This window comes from Thermobia domestica, chromosome 4 (genome assembly GCF_964235325.1).
Source record: "Thermobia domestica chromosome 4, izTheDome1.hap1.1, whole genome shotgun sequence".
Taxonomy (NCBI): domain Eukaryota; kingdom Metazoa; phylum Arthropoda; class Insecta; order Zygentoma; family Lepismatidae; genus Thermobia; species Thermobia domestica.
In genome coordinates this window covers 328,569,547-328,588,955 of record NC_137457.1, presented here as the reverse complement: position 1 = coordinate 328,588,955, position 19,409 = coordinate 328,569,547, and the positions used below count along the sequence as shown (strand labels likewise).

Below are 19,409 nucleotides of genomic sequence, written 5' to 3'. Positions count from 1 at the left end.
GAGAACGCACAAATCCTTTGTTAGCTCATCACGCTAATACGGCTGAACCAATTTCTTTTATTTTTGGGGGGTTATTAGGATTTGGACCCTAGATGGTTTTTATCATATCACTTTAATTTTTAATTACCAGTGTCTTGAGATAATTGACCATTCAAGTGTCCATACGTACAAATCCTTTGTTATTAGTTCATCATAGGTAAAAATAAACGTATTTATATGCAACCCGCATGACCGTGTCACTCGGCGGGTTAACATAAATGACAGGCGCTATAATGTTAACATTTACTGCAATTTGAAAGCGAAAAAGTAAAAATTATCTAAGTAACAAAGTTTATTGCGTTCCGGGGTGACCGCAGCGAAGCGGGGTGAACGCTGCTAGTCTATTATAAAATGTTAATTATTATGTAATTTGTCTGCGAATTCGTTTTAAGTGCTGAAGACAGTTTGACTTACATAATGAACTTCCTCATTATGTAAATCTTGCGTTGACAGATTTCTTCGTCTGAACCAAATTCCGACTTGTGCATGAACCCAATTTTCTGGGTCATGTTGTGGTTCTACGTCACTTTGGGTAACAACCTCAGCAAAAGAAATAGTTTATAATCTCACGATATTTCCGGGATAGGAAATGTGTTACCATACATTATATCGTTGACTGTCTCGATGTAACTGGGAAACTGGAAACACATTTTATCTTCAGACTCCCAACATCATAGTCTACATCATATAAAGTTCGGAAACGAGTTACTGTTTCGTTAAATAACATACTTCTCTCTGAATCCCAACGAAATTAATGACTTGTGCTGAGATTGGGCCTCGAGTGACTGCCCTGGGACAATATCTTGAATAAGAAACGGAGCTATGTGCTTAAGAACTCTTGTCAATTGCCAAGAATGTCTCAACACATAAACCAAGTCACGAATACCACATAACTAATCAAAAATAATTAAATCAAATCTCATACATTTGAGGCTTGTATCTTTTATTCACGTCTAGAATTACCAAGTTTAATTAATGTTGTATAACTTCTATCAGGAATATAGGAGGGAACTGATTATGTTTAAGATACAAAACCTCTCGCAGTGTACCTCAATTAGAATAAACCTTAAGCATAACAACAATATTAATAATACCAGTATTTATTGAACACCCATCTACTTTGTTTTTAGGTGGAACAAATAATTTCGTTGGCAACTCAAATTGAGCCCTTTTTAAATATTGTAAAATTCTCTTTAAAGGAGAGCTTTAAAAAATGGTACATGGGAATTTTTGGGCTTTCCCAATCATCCTTTTATTATAAAAATTCCTCTATATACAGTAATAATAATTACAGTCTCAAATACTAAGTCGTTTTTGGTAGTTTTGTTGGTAAGATTGTAGGAACCCAGAGACCGAGTGTCCTAGGGTGATAGGATCCAAGGCTCTTGTGGCTAAGGAGTGTATGTAAGGTCTCTTTGTCCTTAGAGAGGGGCTAAGATTCAAAGACTAAGCGTCTTAAAGAGTAGTGAGGTTACTGCTAGCGTCCTAGAAAAGAGTAAGGTGACGATTAATCGGTGAAGATCGATGCTTCTGGGGTGCTGTAGGTCCTTTCATCCTGAAACGTTCCTGACTTTATCGAGCTTCTTTATTTGACGATGGTTAACGACGTGTTCTTTGTGGTTGTCGTTTGAAGTTATTTACAGTCAGCACATGTCGAATATTGGAGTATGGATTTCGTAACTAAGAATACTAGAATCTATGATTAATGAAGGAAATAGGGAAAATACCTTTTCATAAAGAAATATAAGGTTCATTTAATCACAAATGAAAGAAAGTTAACTGTTGGCATAGAAGTTTTATAAACATCTTTGACAATTTCACAGTGCATCAATACATTTATAATCTTGTATGTCGTACCTGCAAATCCAAATTGCAGCAAATGTAAATCATTATGTAATATACAGATAATTTGAAACAAGAGGAACAATATATTACAGGGTTGCCACAAATCTCTCGAAGTCAAGAAAATGGCGATACATATATATGGGTTTAATTTTGATTTTTAAAAATAGTACATTACACACACATTCTAGGACTTAAGGGGATTTGAAAATATAAAGGTTGTTGATCTAACATACTTATAGGAAAATTATAAGGTTTGCCTATACGTTATATCTAAGGTGACTGTTTATATAGATCAAACTTGAGACATGAAATATTTCTCCACTGAGTCGTTCTTGGTATTCTCATTATTACAAATTTCCTGCTATGCACTGCCGTTAGTTCTTGTTTGCATGCCTATTTAGATACCTTTTTCCACCTGTGTTTTGCCTGTTATTTTTAGCCATTCACGACATAAATTCCGAACTTACTAATGACATGACGTACGACTGAAGTTCAAGGTAATTAGTTTGCGAGTAGGAACGTGTTAATACGTGGATTCTGGGGTTCAAATTCCTTCGACAATATTTCAACTCGTAGATGCATATTAATATATGTGTGTGGAACTTCATAACGCTAGGGTCCAATATTAACCTCACTTATCTTTATAGTAACGTTGAGAGGTGAAGGAGTGACTTGTAAATTACTTGGAAAAATGCAATTTTTAAAAGAAACATAAGACGAAGCAAATTACGAGTTGGAAAGCATTCGGTGTGTTTGGGAATCGGCTGGCTATATGACTAAAAAAATTCCTCGTAAGACATGTATATGTGTACAACATAGCTGCATGACAAAACAGTCCAGAGCAAAGCAATCAAACTTTCTATCGTGTTCCGCTGTTTTATTATACGAAATATTCCAAACTGTGGTGGCTCAGTGTACAGAGCTCACCTCTGATGCGTTGAGCCCTCGATAGATCTCACCTCGCGCAAAGTGAGTTTTGTGGCGGGCAAACACCGTCTCTGTAAGTTTTCTCGGAATTCTTTTCTTTCCTCCTATTTTCTTCATTACATCATTTGGTGTGTTATCATCACCAACCTAAAAACGTACTTGTTGAACGTTAAACATCGTGACCACCTAAACTAACTTCTAATGAGGTGCTGGCCTTTTATTATTATTATTATCATTTGAATTTGAACCAGTCTGAATTTTGACATATTTGGCACTCAATACTCGCCAGAATTCAAATTCTGGTTTATAGGCACCTGCAAATTTTATCCAGAGGGACAACAATCTGTAAAGTAAGCACTATTGTACAGAATCCTCACATGAAAGGGAAAATCGCATAAAATCAGCAGTATTTTTATTTTCAGGCGGGAAGGACAAATTCCCCCCTTGACAACCCTTGGGGTTCATTCTTTGGCTGGATATGAAGGTTGATGACGTACTTATGCCCGAGTACTAAATTTGGTACTCATGGGAAAAGAGCAAATTTTTATGTTGGTTCTATGAGTACTGAACATGGTACTCGGGCATAATTACATCATCAACATGCATATCTCACCAAAGTCTGCATTTTTTTTTTTCAATTGTAGGGTCAAACGAAACTGATGTTAAAAAGAAAAAGAAAAAAAGTCCTCGGGGGCAATGCACGATAATGCTTTGGTAGGCAACCTGTTAATCTCACTCTGTATTTTAAAACTGGATATCTGATTGTTTTCCACATTAGACAAGGTAGGAAACATGACAGAAGATGACTTCAAAGATTTTGTGGCAATTCTGTATTAGTATATCACTCAACAGTAATTTCTCTCTCTTAATCAAAAGGAGTAATTTCACAAATATAACAAGCTCTTGCAATTACGCTTCGGAATTTGACATTTTACAACAGCATATAATTCTATTACATATATATAATATATACTATACAGATAAGAAACTTCATGTAATTGTCGAAACAATAACATCTTTACGTAACAAGCAATGTAAACCCAATAGTAATTCATAGACAAGGCAATAATATTACTGTTGGTACTTTTCGTACGCAAGTTTGACTGCATCATTTCATCTAAAAGGCACAATATTTTTTTATATTTTCTCATTGTAAATACCGCTACACTGAAAGCGTCATAGTAATAATACCACAATACACATACATGTGCAATACCATTTAAAGACTACTTAATTATAAAATCTTACCTTTCTTTAAGTACTGTCACGTGAACCTAAATCTACAGTGAGGTATATAAGATCACACACTTCACCGTTCCGATTTCCAAGAATACATCTGTATACACGTAGAATACATCTGTTTGCTTACGACTCTTTATTTGATTTAAATTTCAGCGAGCGTTTCACAAATATAAAATTAATCTAAGTTGGATTTTCGGAGCTATTCTTATCTTAGGTATGCATAGGTTTGTAAAATTTACGGGAAAAAAGTGTAAGTATTGAAAATATACGAGGATTTTACCTTTAATACGTCTTATAAGATAGAAATACGTAATACGGAATGATGCTCTGTACCACGTGTACTCCAAAACGTTGCTCAAGGCATTGTGCAACGTAACGACACAACTATAGAAATGTCGTAAAGCTATGTCAAACAGAAAGCATGTATTTTGATGCAACATAAGGTTTCTTGCACAATCCTCGCTTATGTGCATACTCACCATCGCTGCCGCGCCTACTTGCTGCGATCCTGTCCTGACTCGGTTAGATAGCATTCGTGCATTTTCTGGCTTCCCAGCACAAGTTCGTTCATGTTATTCGTACTGTTTTATGGCATATGTTCGCACACTGTATTTATAACGGGTAAGTCCTCCTAAGGTAAATCTGCACTCAGTAATGCAACTCTTCTCCAAAGAAACACTTTTTAAGGTACTAACAGTTAATTTTCTGCTGAAAGAAGTGAATATTTTTAAGTATGAGCACTACCGCCATTTTTTAAACAATACGGATTATGCAAACTGTTGGTAGGAAGTCCATTATTATGTTTTTTTCTCTGTCCATATACCTCTGAATACGAATCACCCATGGGACATGGTTAACTGTCAGAAAATTATAAGCGTACCTTACAGAAGTTACATAAATTTACATTATTCACAGCTCATGTGGTAACTATATGCAATGAAATGAACTCTAAGTTTTACGTCCCACAGATATGCCAGCTAGTCTAAAGGAGACGATGATGAGAAATGAATGAAATGGGAGAACCCTGGCAAAACCCATGCACCGTGTTTGTTCACCACAGAGCTCACTTGGCGCAAGCTCGGATACCTCATAGTTTTCTCAATCTCACCCATGAGTTAAAAATTACGTGATAGTACTACCCCACTTTCATTTCACTCTATTGGTTTCATCCGCTTTTATTTATAAAAACAAGAAACACTAAGAAAACATATCTTGTTTGCCTGCATCAAATTAGGGCAAGTCTTTACCTTGGCCATTTCATTCATTTTTTCGATTCGGTGATTTGTTCTTTTGGTTCCGCACAATCTTTCGGTTCGGTTCCGCTAACCTTAAGCTAATCCGTTCCTACCCCTACCGTATTTATCCCTATCTTGCTCTGTGTTACCCTATCCTAGTATACTATACCCTTTTAAAGCGTTCTTTCTTATCGATGCGCAACTGGAACGTCGGAACCCAAAGAACAGATCACTGAATCGAAGAATCGAAAAAATGAACGAAATGTCCAAAGTAAAGACTTCTCCCAATTACTAACACATTCATAAAAGAAATGTATGATTCATGCTAACACTTGAGCTGATGTAGCTTGTTAATTGTGTGTGTGTGTGTGAAATGTCTCCTTCGCAAAAAATACCGATAAGCAATCAATTTACTCAAAAGAGGAGCTGAAAATGTCTTTCTTGATTACTAAATAATTAAAGCACATACCCGCTCATTACTGGCAAGAACTTATTTCTAGAAGTAATCAAATTCTTAATCACGTACCCTTTAATGACGGGCAGCATATTTAAACTTAATATCTTTGCAAATCATTCAGGTCATTTTAAATAATTCTTAAAATCAATTGATAAAGTCCACAATTGAATATGACGTGCAAACTAAATTTAGTTACTAATCTCTTCCTGCTACTCTACTACCAAATGGGTGAACCTCAAAGTCTGATCCCTAACTATTAGGTTCCCTTTTTCCCCCAAGACAATTAGTCCGAATAGTGCTCTTCCCTTGTAGATATTAGTGATGTAAAAATGTGGGCGTAAATACTTCTTTTCAAACACTTTCACTTTAAACAAGTCTTCGTTTACTTAGTTCGTAGTATGAATATTACGTCACTTCAAGTAAAAGCAAGATCTTTTGATATTTTGATGTCAACAAGCTAATGTTGAACGTTGTAGTATAAAATTGCATAAAACTACTGGAATCTAAATCAAGTAACAACACTGATAGTATATTATTCTCCACTTACTCTATTTCATTTTAACTTAGTGTATACAGAACGTTCTGATTCTCATATACAAAATGAACATTTGGAAACTAACGCATCTCAACACGGAGTGTCTTTCTGTTCCAGTACATGTTTCTTCGTACACAGGACTTACACCGAAATACTAAATATACTATATAAATAATTCCATTATATAAGTGATCAATACTGCATCGGCGGAATACGTCTGTCACAAAGGCAGTTTACAAAGTACTCAAGGTTTCACATCGAAATTTCTCACAAGTCAACCTTCTAAATTCCTAATCTCCAATTATCCCTCGTCTGCTCCTCGGAAAGCGTTCCGCACTTTGTAGTACGGCTCTAACAAAACTCAACTTTAATTACGTAAGTTAAACTTTCGGTATTTCATCCGTGTATCATGTATTTTAACTGATGTTTGAAACACACCAACAGTTGTACTACTTTGAGGAATTGTATATTTAATTTGGTATAATTTTATTGTTACAGTTTACCGTTTAATTCGAATTTATATTAACCGTTTCCTTTATTACTGCTTTCGTTCTCTTCATTAAAAAAATACTGTTATTAAATATTCCAAAATTTTGTTTTAAGAGAAACAATACAAATAAAATCATGTTAGCATATTGAATAGAGATGAAGGTTTTGAAATTGAGTGAAATTTTGAATAATTTATTATAATAATTAAATGAAATCTTTCAGTTTTACGTCCCACGGTAATGCCGGTTAGGCTAAAGGAGACGGTGATTATGAGAAATGAATGAAATGGTGGAATGAAGAAAGTGGGAGGAAACGGGAGAACCCCGAGAAAACCTACGAGCACGGTGTTTGTCCACCACACGGCGCGAGCTGGGATCGAGCCAGGGACCCCCAGCGCCGGAGGTGAACGCTCTACCACAGCCACCGCGTCCCCTTATAGTAATTACGAAAAATGACGAGAACGAAAGTAATAATAATAATAAAACTGTTATTATTATTATAAACTTGAAATTAAACTGTAAAGTGTGACAATGTTTGATTGTTACATATTAACAATTATCTGGGTCTAGTGGAAAACGAATGAGAGGGTGTTAGAAATGGTGAGGGAGAAGAGAACAATTTTAGAGATTATTAAGAAGAAGAGAAACTGGTTGAAACATTGGCTACGAAGGAATTGTATCATGAGGGACGTCCTAGAGGGTAGGTGGCAGGAAAGAGAGGAAGGGGGTGAAGAAGACTACATGTAGTAGAAGATATCAAAACAGAGAAATCGTACGTGAAGACGAAGAGGTTAGCAGAAGACCGTATAGCATGGAAGCTTCTCAGTTGCGGCAAGTAACCTGCCAATGACAGAATACCTATGATGATGATGATGATACAAACATAGCAACATATAAAATTATAACAATATAACAAAGTAATACCACAATGATTCTACAACAATTTCCCAAATCAGAGAACAACTCTGTAAACACAGTTAGTGCTTTTGAAACGTCAGTCAAAAACACACCCAAGTGAAACACCAAACGTTTAATTTGCTTCATTACAGTTATCACTGTGGAATTTACATGGAATATATAAAACAAACTTGTTTGAAATAGTCTCAGTGTTTTTCCTACGTCATTAATTGTTTAGTACGTAAGCTCGATAATTTGACACAAGCTATGGACCACAGAAAAAATCTTCGGCGCATCTCAAATCACTAATAAACGTGATTAATTACTCTAGGCTTCATCTCTCTAAATGGAACTTTAAATAGAAACATAATTTCATATTAGAATCAAAGAATGATTGTCCTCTACGTAATTGATATGTTCAACAGTACGTAATCAAAATATATATATGTTTAGTTATTTCCTATTTCGAGAACAGAACGAACACACAGAATAAAGTGTTTATTTCCACTATGACGAAAGGATTCTTGTTTGCATACTATTAACATCAGCAATGGAACCTGAAAATATTTCAGCTGAACCATAATTATTTTTGGTATTACATTAAAATCTAAGGATGTTTCTTCACTGGGTTGATATTCTATGTCCAACTGATATTTTATTTACATTTTTCTTTTTGTTGTACAGTCATGTACAAAAATCTCACTTCGAGAATATTTGTATTCTGACCTTCCCAAATATCTGTTCTCAATAAGGGACTAAAACTTGTCGTCTCAGATTTTTTTAAGCCTATGTATTGACACGAAACATACATATATACTGTGAGTGTATACAAGGAAATAAAGGAACAACAACCTTCTTCAAATGTCTCCGGGCAAAACAGTAAAACTCGCCGGAAAAAAAGCTTTGTTTAGAAGATTCAAGCCACCGAAAACGCGAGACAACTAATTTTAAACCATTTACCTCGATTGGAATTGAATATAGAGCGAAGTGATATCAAACAGCCCACGTATACTTCAGAGAATTTAAGGAAATCCTTTTAGTCCTAAGTGATTTCTTCGCGAAGCTTTAGAACAGGGTTCTGGATACAGCAAAAACAGTTCTTGTGAGAATTTCTTATCACCGCCTTATCATATGCAATCATGATTGATTGAAATTTGTTGCCGCTCAATTTCAGCACTCTATAGATCCTAAATAAAGCAATTTTCGGCCCAGCAATTTACTGGAAATGTTAGGGCTTTCCTCGCAAAATGTATTTTCCTACTTCCTTTACACCTTGTGTGTATTATTACTTTTTTTTCAGACTCGTACAGAACTTTCAAAAACCGACAAATCTTACTTTTATAGATTATGACTGTACTTTAATTCTAAAGTATTATGGAATATATTTTTACTAATTCATGCTTTCCTATTATTTATTATATTCCCTGTAGTGAATAACAATTCGAATATTTTGAGGTATTAGATAATTCTAATACTCAGAATCATAAACTGAGATAATAATAACACTCTAGAACTTTAACACGACATTTAGAACAAAACAACCTTTTGGATGAATGCCACACAAATAGCTCGTGAGTTGTGTCTTACTCTGATCTGCCGATATGTAACTCGTAACCTCTTGCATACCTGTGACATGCATGTGGATGTCATAAAAACATATCCTTTATTAAAGATCGTATTAAATCTGGAGATGATGATTTTTTTTTTTTTACAGGATGCTAGTTCTACTATTTATCCTTAGGTGGCAGCACCTGACAAAAACAAAAATTTTATCTCCGTAGATGGCACGCCTACAGGAGCCAATGACATATGTATTTGTTTTGATGATAAATAATTAGTAAATTCTAGATCGAAAAAAAAAAAAAAAAAAACTCATCTCCGATCAGTCTTACTAACTTTAAGCGGCATAAAATCCCTTCAAAACATCAAAATTTCCCCTTTTCAGTCCAAATGTTCTACAATACAAATATTTTTTTTAGCAACATATGAATGCTCTCCTCGCGCGTGTACAATAACTATGCCTTATATAAGGATTTAGATGATCTTTTAACAATAAATGAAAACCTAGTATTACAGCACGCACATAGGAAAATGACACCTGGTACGCAAGGGGTTAAATCAGAAATCAATATTACACAAGTATCGCAATTTTAACACCGTATTAAGTACTACTAAAATTTTTAATGCTGCCGAATTCATTTTACGATTGAAAAAGAGAAACACAATCAATTCAAAATCACAGTATTATGCGCAGGTTTAAATTAATATCGGATAGGAATAAAAAATACTTTTCTTTTATAATTTCAGCGCGGATATTACACAATCGAGACCCATAAACCATGAGTAAGTATGGTTATATTCGGTGATTTTTCTTTTACATAAATAATTAGCAGACATCAGAATTTTATGTATTGAATTATGCCATGAAACACGTCAAAATATGCACTTACAATTCCACCTAAATATGAGGGAGGTTAATTTTGTCGTATCGGCAACAGTTAAATTTTAATATCAACTACGAAATCAGATCGAAAACTGTTCTCCAGAGTTTCATTTCCATCAAATACTTTCCTTGGCATTGATCGTTGAATATAAAGAAATTACATTTATTTATTTATTGTTTCAGTATTTTAAACAAGTTACATTTCAATAGCAACCACTTTAATATTTGACAACAGCTATACAAGCTTACATGATGCTTCTCTTGCATAAGTTGATATTCTTAATATAAAAAATACACAAATTGATGGAGAAAAAAAAAGTTAATTAAGTACAATGTTTTACACTAATTATAGGGGAGAAAAAAACTAGTGGCAAAGAAACTAAATCACGTTCGTAATCTCTACATACCGACAAACAAGGTTTTGGCGTCTGTTATTATGCCGAGGACTATCACACTCGAATTTTCAATCTCTTAATTTTAGGATGTTAACTTTTCCTCCCATTACTTTCCAAATTGAAGGATATCAAAAATGAAAACTGGTATTTTCACCCTTAAAAATGTTCAACAGTCTGGAAGTTAACTGAATCAGATTTTGCATATTCCACGTTGAATTCTATTTAAACGTGGGAATACAAAGCAAAAATATGCATTTCACAAAGATACATGCACAAGCTTTTGAAATAAGTTTTTCTATGTCATTTAACCAACATCGATGGTTGCTCCAAAACTCCGATAATTACTCGAAATTACACTTAATTTCTTTCTCCTAATAAACGTAACCCAGTTCTAGAACCGTTCTAATGAATTTTATATATTAATCCTTAAGCAGGCGCGTGGGGAATATCGTACCCCTACACATGTAGGTTAGCAATCACATGCACATAATCATTTATAAACTACTATTGCAGTCGCAGTCATAAACCATGATAATTCATATTAAACTCAGGGTTGCAAACTTCATACAATGTCCCTACTTTCATATATACTAGCTGTAAATACAGTCGTTGTCGGGTCTTAATTCAGAATATCGATTAAATGAGAGAATTTTTTCAGTATATTCCCCGTGTCTATCCTTTGATATTATGTAAACCTGCACAACTACGATGTAATGAGGGTTACATATATGCAAGGCATTAGAAACCGCGACAAGCATACATACCTTTTCAACCTTCAAAATCTGACCCCCTCTCACCGCCGAAAGTCAAGAAAAGGGCTTCGTACAGAACTAGATCTGGTCACTCCTTTTTATGCGAAAATATGATGAAACACACATACATACATATACATATTTTATGTATAAGTATAGTGCTGCTACAATAGCATTTTAACATTATTATAACATATCACATTACTTAAATATTAATTTTTAAATGATATTCATCAATTTCGTAATGCCACCTACACTGAATTCCTTGTACCATTCGATTCAATGACAATTTTCGTGTAATGTCACTATGTTTCCAATTCGCAACCACTTGAAATAAACAAAAAATATTTTCCACTCAAATGCGAACGAAACACATTCGACTGCATCAGCTTATTTGTCTAAGGGACAGTGAACAAATACATGGAGTGGCAGTCGAAATCCTAAACAGTGTTGTCACATTGCCAAGACTAACAGTGGGGTACATTATAACCCAACGTGCCTGCTAAAGATTTCAGAGTATATTAAGGTCGAGCAAAACAGGTGCTGCACATTATTAACAACAACGAGTAGAGTATATGCAATTCATTATCACACTATAACATATATTTCAGTGGGAATTCATTTCACACTAGACATTTGAGTAGTAATTAAGTGAGCTGAATTCTTGAAAGCTCTTCCGACAAATGGATTCGATGTACTTAAGTTCCTCAATGTATCCTTTCTTCCAAAGTCTAAATTTTACTATTTACGAAACAATAAAAGTGAGAGTTAAACAAGAAAAATGGAATGTACTTAGAACACTTTCAGATTAATTTCAGATGGAATCACTGTCCTGATACAATTGATATGTGTACAAATACTACCAGTGGTTCCCAACCTTTCTTGACTAACGATACACTTTAATGATCGCCAATTACATCGCCACACACTTGATTTTTTTTATTAACAATAATATAAATTATAGTGGCGTAAGTCTATAAATTTCTATGAAGAAGTGATTCTATGTATTACTGGGTATTGTTGCTAACCCTGGAGGCATTGACAGATATAGTCTGCCTTAGAAATTTATTTTAACTAATAATTAAATGCTTCGTGATTTTTAAATTCTAAAATTTCGAGACACGTCAATGTGCTGCGACACAATGATTGGGAACCATTTCTCCATACTATTCTTGTATGAGATTGAAAAAATATCTATCTATCTATTAACTAATGCTATAATTCCAACGTAACTAACAACTGTGAAACACACTAAGTTTCTTATCATTTTGATTCTTTCCATAATTTGTAAAAGTGCATTATAACGTGTATATTTTAAAACAAACCACACACAGAAAAAAATCAACGCATAATGCAATATAACTGATTTAAGTACATAACGCAATATTATTATTTAAGCATGCGCAAATATATAAAAGCAATAGTTCAGGAGAATTATCAACAAATAACCTGATTTTATTCAGGCTATTCGATATTTTAAACCAAAGGATAAATTTTAAACCAGATCAAATCACTAATTCATTTGATAATTATCTATTTTAAACACTAGCGAACTCGTCTTGAAAATATAATTAATAGTGATTATAACTTTTACCTGAGGATTATATACTGTGAAATCCCTTTCTGATATTACTACACATAATGTTAACATGACTTATTAGCAATATTACATGAAATTGCACACAAAACTTATTTTCCAGATATAATCATTTCATATATTAATTGCAGTTCAACAATCCATTAAGAGCTAAATTATGCTACAACTTTCAACACATTGCAAAGAACATAACAGGGTGTTTCAAAACAACACCGACAACGTTTGCGAGGTGATTCCTGATACCAAGATAAGACAAAAAGAATAGACCAACCTGGGTGCACAAATGCTTTTTCTCGGAGTTATAGGTTGCCGAAAATATGAAAATAATGAACTATAAAGGTCTATAAGCTCCAAAACTATGGGACCTAACGTAGTTTAGTCGAAACTTCACTTAGCAACTAATATGTGCGCTATCCAGAAATACATGTTTTAGAATCCTGACGTACTTCCGCAACAATTTTTATAGAGGTAGTTGGGAGTACTTTAAATTATATGTCCGTAGTCAAACTTCCTTTATAAAAATTGTAGGGTGAGTACCTTAGGATTCTGAAAGATATATGTGTGCATAGTGCACATATTAGTTCCTACGTGAAGTATTGAACCGATTACGTTAAGTCCCATAGTTTTGGACCTATGGATCTTTAAAGTTCATTTTTTTTTTCATGTTTTCGGCAGCTTATAGCTCCGAAAGGAAACATTTGTGTACCCTGGTTGGTCTATACTGTTTTGTCTTATTTTGGTGTCAGGAATCACCTCGCAAACATTGTTGGGTATATTAGATCCACAGAAAATTAGTTATTTCCCTTAGATCTGCTGTAACTTGTTACTTAATCATACAACAGTGTAGTTAACAGCTCAACAAAGCAAACAAAAATATTTATGTTATAAACTCTCATTAATAGTGCTACTAAAATCTTTGGAACATTATTTTGTTTATTCGAAAATGCAAGAACAATTATTTTGTTCATGAACATTCGGAAGATATAAAATATTCAAGTATTAACAGGACCAAAGTCGCCTACTGATAACTTATTTACACATTTAAATAACCCCTATAATACATTTGATTGTCACCATAGAACAGTTTTATGTCAATAAATATATCTCAGTAATTAAATCTGTATAGTTACTAAATAAACGAATCATACTTAGTAAGTAGTGCATATTAAATACTGTTTTAATACTGAGTAATTCAGGGCAAATTGTATCGTGACTTTTTTTTTTTTTTTTTTAAATTCAAAAGTATAATGTTCACCGGTACTTATCAATAGTTATCAGAGACTAAGTTGAAATTCGAAGTCGAAGTCATGCACATCAAATGTGAATGTGTTAACCTATTAGATGCTCAGAAATTCAACTTCTGTCTTATGACTGCGACAGTGCTACCCATATCTATGATCCAGTAATGATAAAATTACACATGTTTTGGAAACATAAAGTACACTCATGTCCAAAATGATTGTCGCATATCTATAACTGTCTTCTTGTAAGAGTATAATCTGATAATTTCGCAGGGTACTTTTAATACTGATACTGTGTATATAATCGGAAAATGTATATTTGTGGTAAATTTCATAGGAAAAGAATTATAAATACGAAAATTAGAATGAGTAAAAGAAAATGTTGCTAATTGGACAAGAAAAGTTTATTTTCATTTTATTGCTCTTATTTACTGCTCTTTCGACATGAAATTTGCCACATACATGTCTTTGCCGACTTTACACATACTAACATTATAAGAAATACCGGGCGAATTCGTTATCAAATAATATCCCTACATCAACGATTTTACTTGTATTTTGTTTAGTTTTTTCCGTTCCTTTTGATGTGTAATGTTTAATATTATATTCTTTTGACAAGGGTTAGGTGGTAGAGCTGAACCTTGCCCGTTTCAATAAAGACATTTTCATTTCATTATAAACATGCGACAATAATTTTGGACATGAGTGTACCACTGTAATTTGTTGATTTATCCTACTTATTCTTAATAACATAAATACGAGGGTAAGTCAAAAATTGTCCGCAATTTTGACAAAACTCTTCTTACATTATTCCTATTGATTTCTGTCCTCGTGTGTTTTATTGTTATGCTGTTGTGGTCATGCTATGAAAGTTTGATCTAATTCGTCCGTTTGTCTTCCTTTTGTTGCAGATAGATCATGGCCCTCCATTAGAAGTTAGCATCAAAGAGGAACAACGAACGAGCAGTGATCCGGTTTTTGTGGTTGGAAGGTGTATCACGGACCGCAATCCATCAAAGACTTTCGACAGAATACGGGAACAGTGTCTTGCCGCAACGGAGTGTCTACGAATGGATTGAAAAATTCAAAAATGTTCGATCAATTGTTACGCACGAGAAAGGAGCCACATGACCATCTATGGCCACAAATGATGTCAACATTGAGCGTGTAATGACATGTTTCTGTTAAACAGACGAGTGACTGTTGCTGAAGTGGCATATCGTCTGAAAATTAGTCATGGTTCCTGATACACCTTTCGACCACAAAAATCGGATCACTGCTCTTTGTTCCTCTTTGGTGCAAACTTCTAATGGAACGGCCATGATCTATCTGCAACAAAACGAAGACAAATGGAGGAGTTACGATCAAAGTTTCATAGCATGAGCACAACAGCATAACAATAAAATAATCGAGGACAAAGGCCAGTGTGAACAATGTAAAAAGAGTTATGTCAAAATTGCGGATAATTTTTGGCTTACCCTCGTATTTTTATTTTTATGTTAATACAAAATGACCTGAAGTTGGAAATTTGTAAATACATACATAGTTATAATACCTCGATATAAAATAATCATAATTTTTAATACTAAATAAAATTATTTTGATATATATCGCTCAGCAGAAAATCACTAGCTTTTCGAGGGGGGGAAATGTCGCTCACTTTTGCTTTGTAATATAGCCAGTATCCTCTCTTACAACCAAACAACGATAAAGCCAGCAAACAAAATCTTTTTTCAGAACAGTTTTAAATAAATTCCACAGACAAAAGCGTTACTGGTCTAAATTCTCAGCAAAGAATAACGCTTCTGTTGCCGGTTGCACAGACCAAAATTTAGAAATGAATCTTTTTTTTTAACATTACGTATGAAAGCTAAACACACACACACACAAAATAAGGTGGGACATAAAAAGACCGTAATTTTCCTTTGCAAAAATATATCAGAATGGGATTTCACAAAACTCTATTCATGAAAAATATTACTTTATTTATTAAATCTCTAATTTTCGCTTCATTGAATAGGTAGAGAAAGATCAAGTTTCTGAATCCTCTAATACTATTACGTAGCAGAAAAAGCTACAAATAAAATACTTTCAAAAATATAACTTTTCATTGTATTAAGAAATCATTGTCTTAATATTTGCATTAACTACACTGAACTAACATCACAATTACAATGTAAATAAGAAAAATGTGATCTTTCGATACACGACAAATGCAAAAGATTTTTTTTTTTTTTAACAATACTTTTTGATTCACAACCAAAGATATCAAGAACAGGAAATAGAAAAAGTCTTAAATAGAAAGAACATTAAGAAAGCAGAAATCAGAAAATCACTGCCTTAGTAAAATGCAAGCAGTTAATCCTCTACGCTAGCTGTGTGTTAGGGAAAGTGATTTTTCATATCTTTTACTATAGAATATTTGGTTTCGGCGTTCCTGACAATTTTACAGGTTTGAAAGTAATGAAGTTCAAACTACTGCCGCCATTTTAGAAGTTCTTCTATCCATTACAATAGCAATACCATGACCTTCTTGTAATTTTTCAATCTTTTTTTTACGACCCGTTTACAGGGAACCAATTTAAGAAATGTGAGGACTAAATCTTAGCTAAAATGAGAACATTCTCACTTTTTCCTAAGTTAACAGACTGAATTCATACCAAAATTGTTTATTCGTTCGAAACTATTCTCCTATTCTCTTATGACTAGGTGTACCTAAAATGGTTACCAAAAATGGCGACTGTAGTCTACGCTAACTTGAATTAAATGCACATAACTTATCTATTAATGTATCCACGCTTATTTACTTGGTACAAAAGAAACTGAAACGATGTTTGGATTTTAATCCTGAAGTTCGAATAAGAATTGAACAGAGGTGCGCTAATGAAACCAAGCAAGCGCGCCACCGGCACTAAATGGTATCTTAGTTGAAGAAAAAGCCAGCTTGCATTTTACTAATACTTAGCAATAAATAACCTTTAATCATGATATTTAATTAAGGTCATAGCACGAATACGACAGCTGGAAGACAAAGATAGCCCATTTGAAAAATAAATTTCATTGGCTTTTTTTTTTTTTTTTTTTTGTTTTTTCGTACGATATTTCGTAACGTGCTATGACCTCCTCCGTACGTACATAAATAATTCCCTAGAATTATCTTACAATTAAGTTTCATTTTAATTATTTTGAACCCGGAGTTAAATTTCCATTTTCAGTATCAAAATAAAGCTGAACACTCAACAATTTACACTACGAATACGATGAGTATGGAATGGTAAATAAAGGCTCTTCCTGTCTTCATTTTAGTTATTTCAGATTTACAACACCAGCTCGTACATTTCTTTTATAAATTCCACACTAACCAAGCCCATGATCTTCAAAGAAACCTTGCGGCGTCTCTTCCTAGAATGAGAAGAAAGTAAATCCTCATACATATCTCAGAGTCATTACAACAATGAAACGAGTTAAAACAAACTGTTCTGTTATTAAAATTAACTCTCGGACTACCAACGGGGAGTACTTTGTGCCCACCACAGTATATATATATATATATATATATAATTTTCTTTAGTTACTCTTCTAATTGTTTCTTTAAACTTGTAAGAAAATATATTATTGTTCAACACGTTTAGCTAAAGGGTATAAACGGTGGTTCAAACTGAACGTTAGTGTGTCTCATAAAATTTGCTACTTTAAGTTGGTGCGCACAGCGTACACCTCACCCCGCTAACATGGGATATGACTGACATTTAGAAGTGTCACTCCTAGATGGCAGCACAATAAATAGCTGTATCCCGCCTTGTCTGAATTTGGCAGTTAGTCATATTCCGTATACTGTTGATTTTGAGAGTTTCACGTTAGTGTGTTTCAGAAATCTTACGTTAGTGTGTTTCATAAATTTTACGTTAGTGTGTTTCATAAATTTTACGTTAGTGTGTTTCAGAAATTTTACGTAATGTGTTTCATAAGTTTTACGTTAGTGTGTTTCATAAATTTTACGTTAGTGTGTTTCAGAAATCTTACGTTAGTGTGTTTCATAAATTTTACGTTAGTGTGTTTCAGAAATCTTACGTTAGTGTGTTTCAGAAATCTTACGTTAGTGTGTTTCATAAATTTTACGTTAGTGTGTTTCATAAATTTGCTATTTTAAGTTGGTGGGCAGAATGTAACCCTTATTCCCGTTGGTAGGACATATGACTGACATTTAGAAGTATCACTCCTAGATGGCAGGATTATAAATAGTTGTATTCCGTGTACTGTTCATTCCAGTAACTGTAGATTTTTTTAAGGTTCCTAATTTGTTTCTTTTGCGAGATATATTTAATCTTAACAGGTGCGAACAAAATTACCCCTTCCCCCTCCTTGGTAGTCCGCGAAACAACAACAACAAAAACAAACAAAACCTAGGTAGTGCGAGGGTTAAGGCTGAGTTTACTTAGTATACTGCCTTTTCAGACTAAATATGCCTAAAGTAACAGCTACCGCGCTAGAATAATTTAATTATACGTAAATACTTTTAAATATATATAAAATTGTACTTGAAGTTCTGGAGAATGAGATGGATTTATAAAAGGTGTAACATTAAGCTATGTCCCATCACTGATAAAGTTAGTTTCTTATTCCAACCGAACAAGATACAATCTTAACTTAAAAAACAGCAAAATAAATGTTAGTTGTTCTTTTTGCAATTCGCGCCCCCTGTAAAGATTTGCTAATTTTTAAGTCGTCTTCAGAAAATGTTAAGCTGCTTCTTGCCAGGTAAGCAAATACTGAATGTCAATTTCTTACCTCTTTAACAAAAAAATTGGTTACTTACCAATAAATTTTCCCATGAGGAAACTAAGCACTCTCCACACGTAACAGAACAAGCTAGTTCCTTCTTTACTGGTTAGGTAACGAAGGATAAATACGAATGAGAGGAAAAGGGTTTGGAAATATAAGAACATACCACAGAATAGATGAATATAGCGTGAAGGATGCTAAAATACCACGAGCAGAGCACAGTGCGAAAAAATGAGCTGAGTTGAAGCAAGCACGATATCTATGTTACGTCACTATTGCCAGATCCAAAATATACATCAAAGGTATGTAGCCAGATTGTATCAATGTTGCCAAAATACATATTTAAAACTAGTTTATATTTGTGAATAAAGAATGATTCTTTGATCTCCCGTTGTTTTTGTTTTTGCTAAACCTATTACATTATCCTGCTTTATATTGTGTGAATGTTGTTTTCAGTGAAGCGCCAATCCCGACATACTCTCTCCTTGTGCCTTTTTTATTGTCTAATATGTTCTTTAATTCGAGTATTAATAT

At 33.7% G+C, this 19,409-nt stretch overlaps 1 protein-coding gene across 3 annotated transcripts in view; it reads right to left on the bottom strand.

Moving 5' to 3' along the window:
- Window positions 1-1,819: 1,819 nt before the first annotated feature.
- The window catches only part of AP-1sigma (AP-1 complex subunit sigma-2), a 92,050-nt gene continuing 74,460 nt past the window's right edge, over window positions 1,820-19,409 (bottom strand). For 2 of the 3 annotated variants that reach the window (XM_081756852.1, XM_081756850.1), the window contains exon 5: window positions 2,206-17,495. In XM_081756852.1, coding sequence (XP_081612978.1) covers window positions 17,451-17,495 — 45 coding nt within the window. In that variant the 3' untranslated portion in view covers window positions 2,206-17,450. Of the gene's footprint in view, window positions 17,496-19,409 lie in introns of all 3 variants that reach the window. The other variant, XR_014131301.1, reaches the window with a different exon arrangement.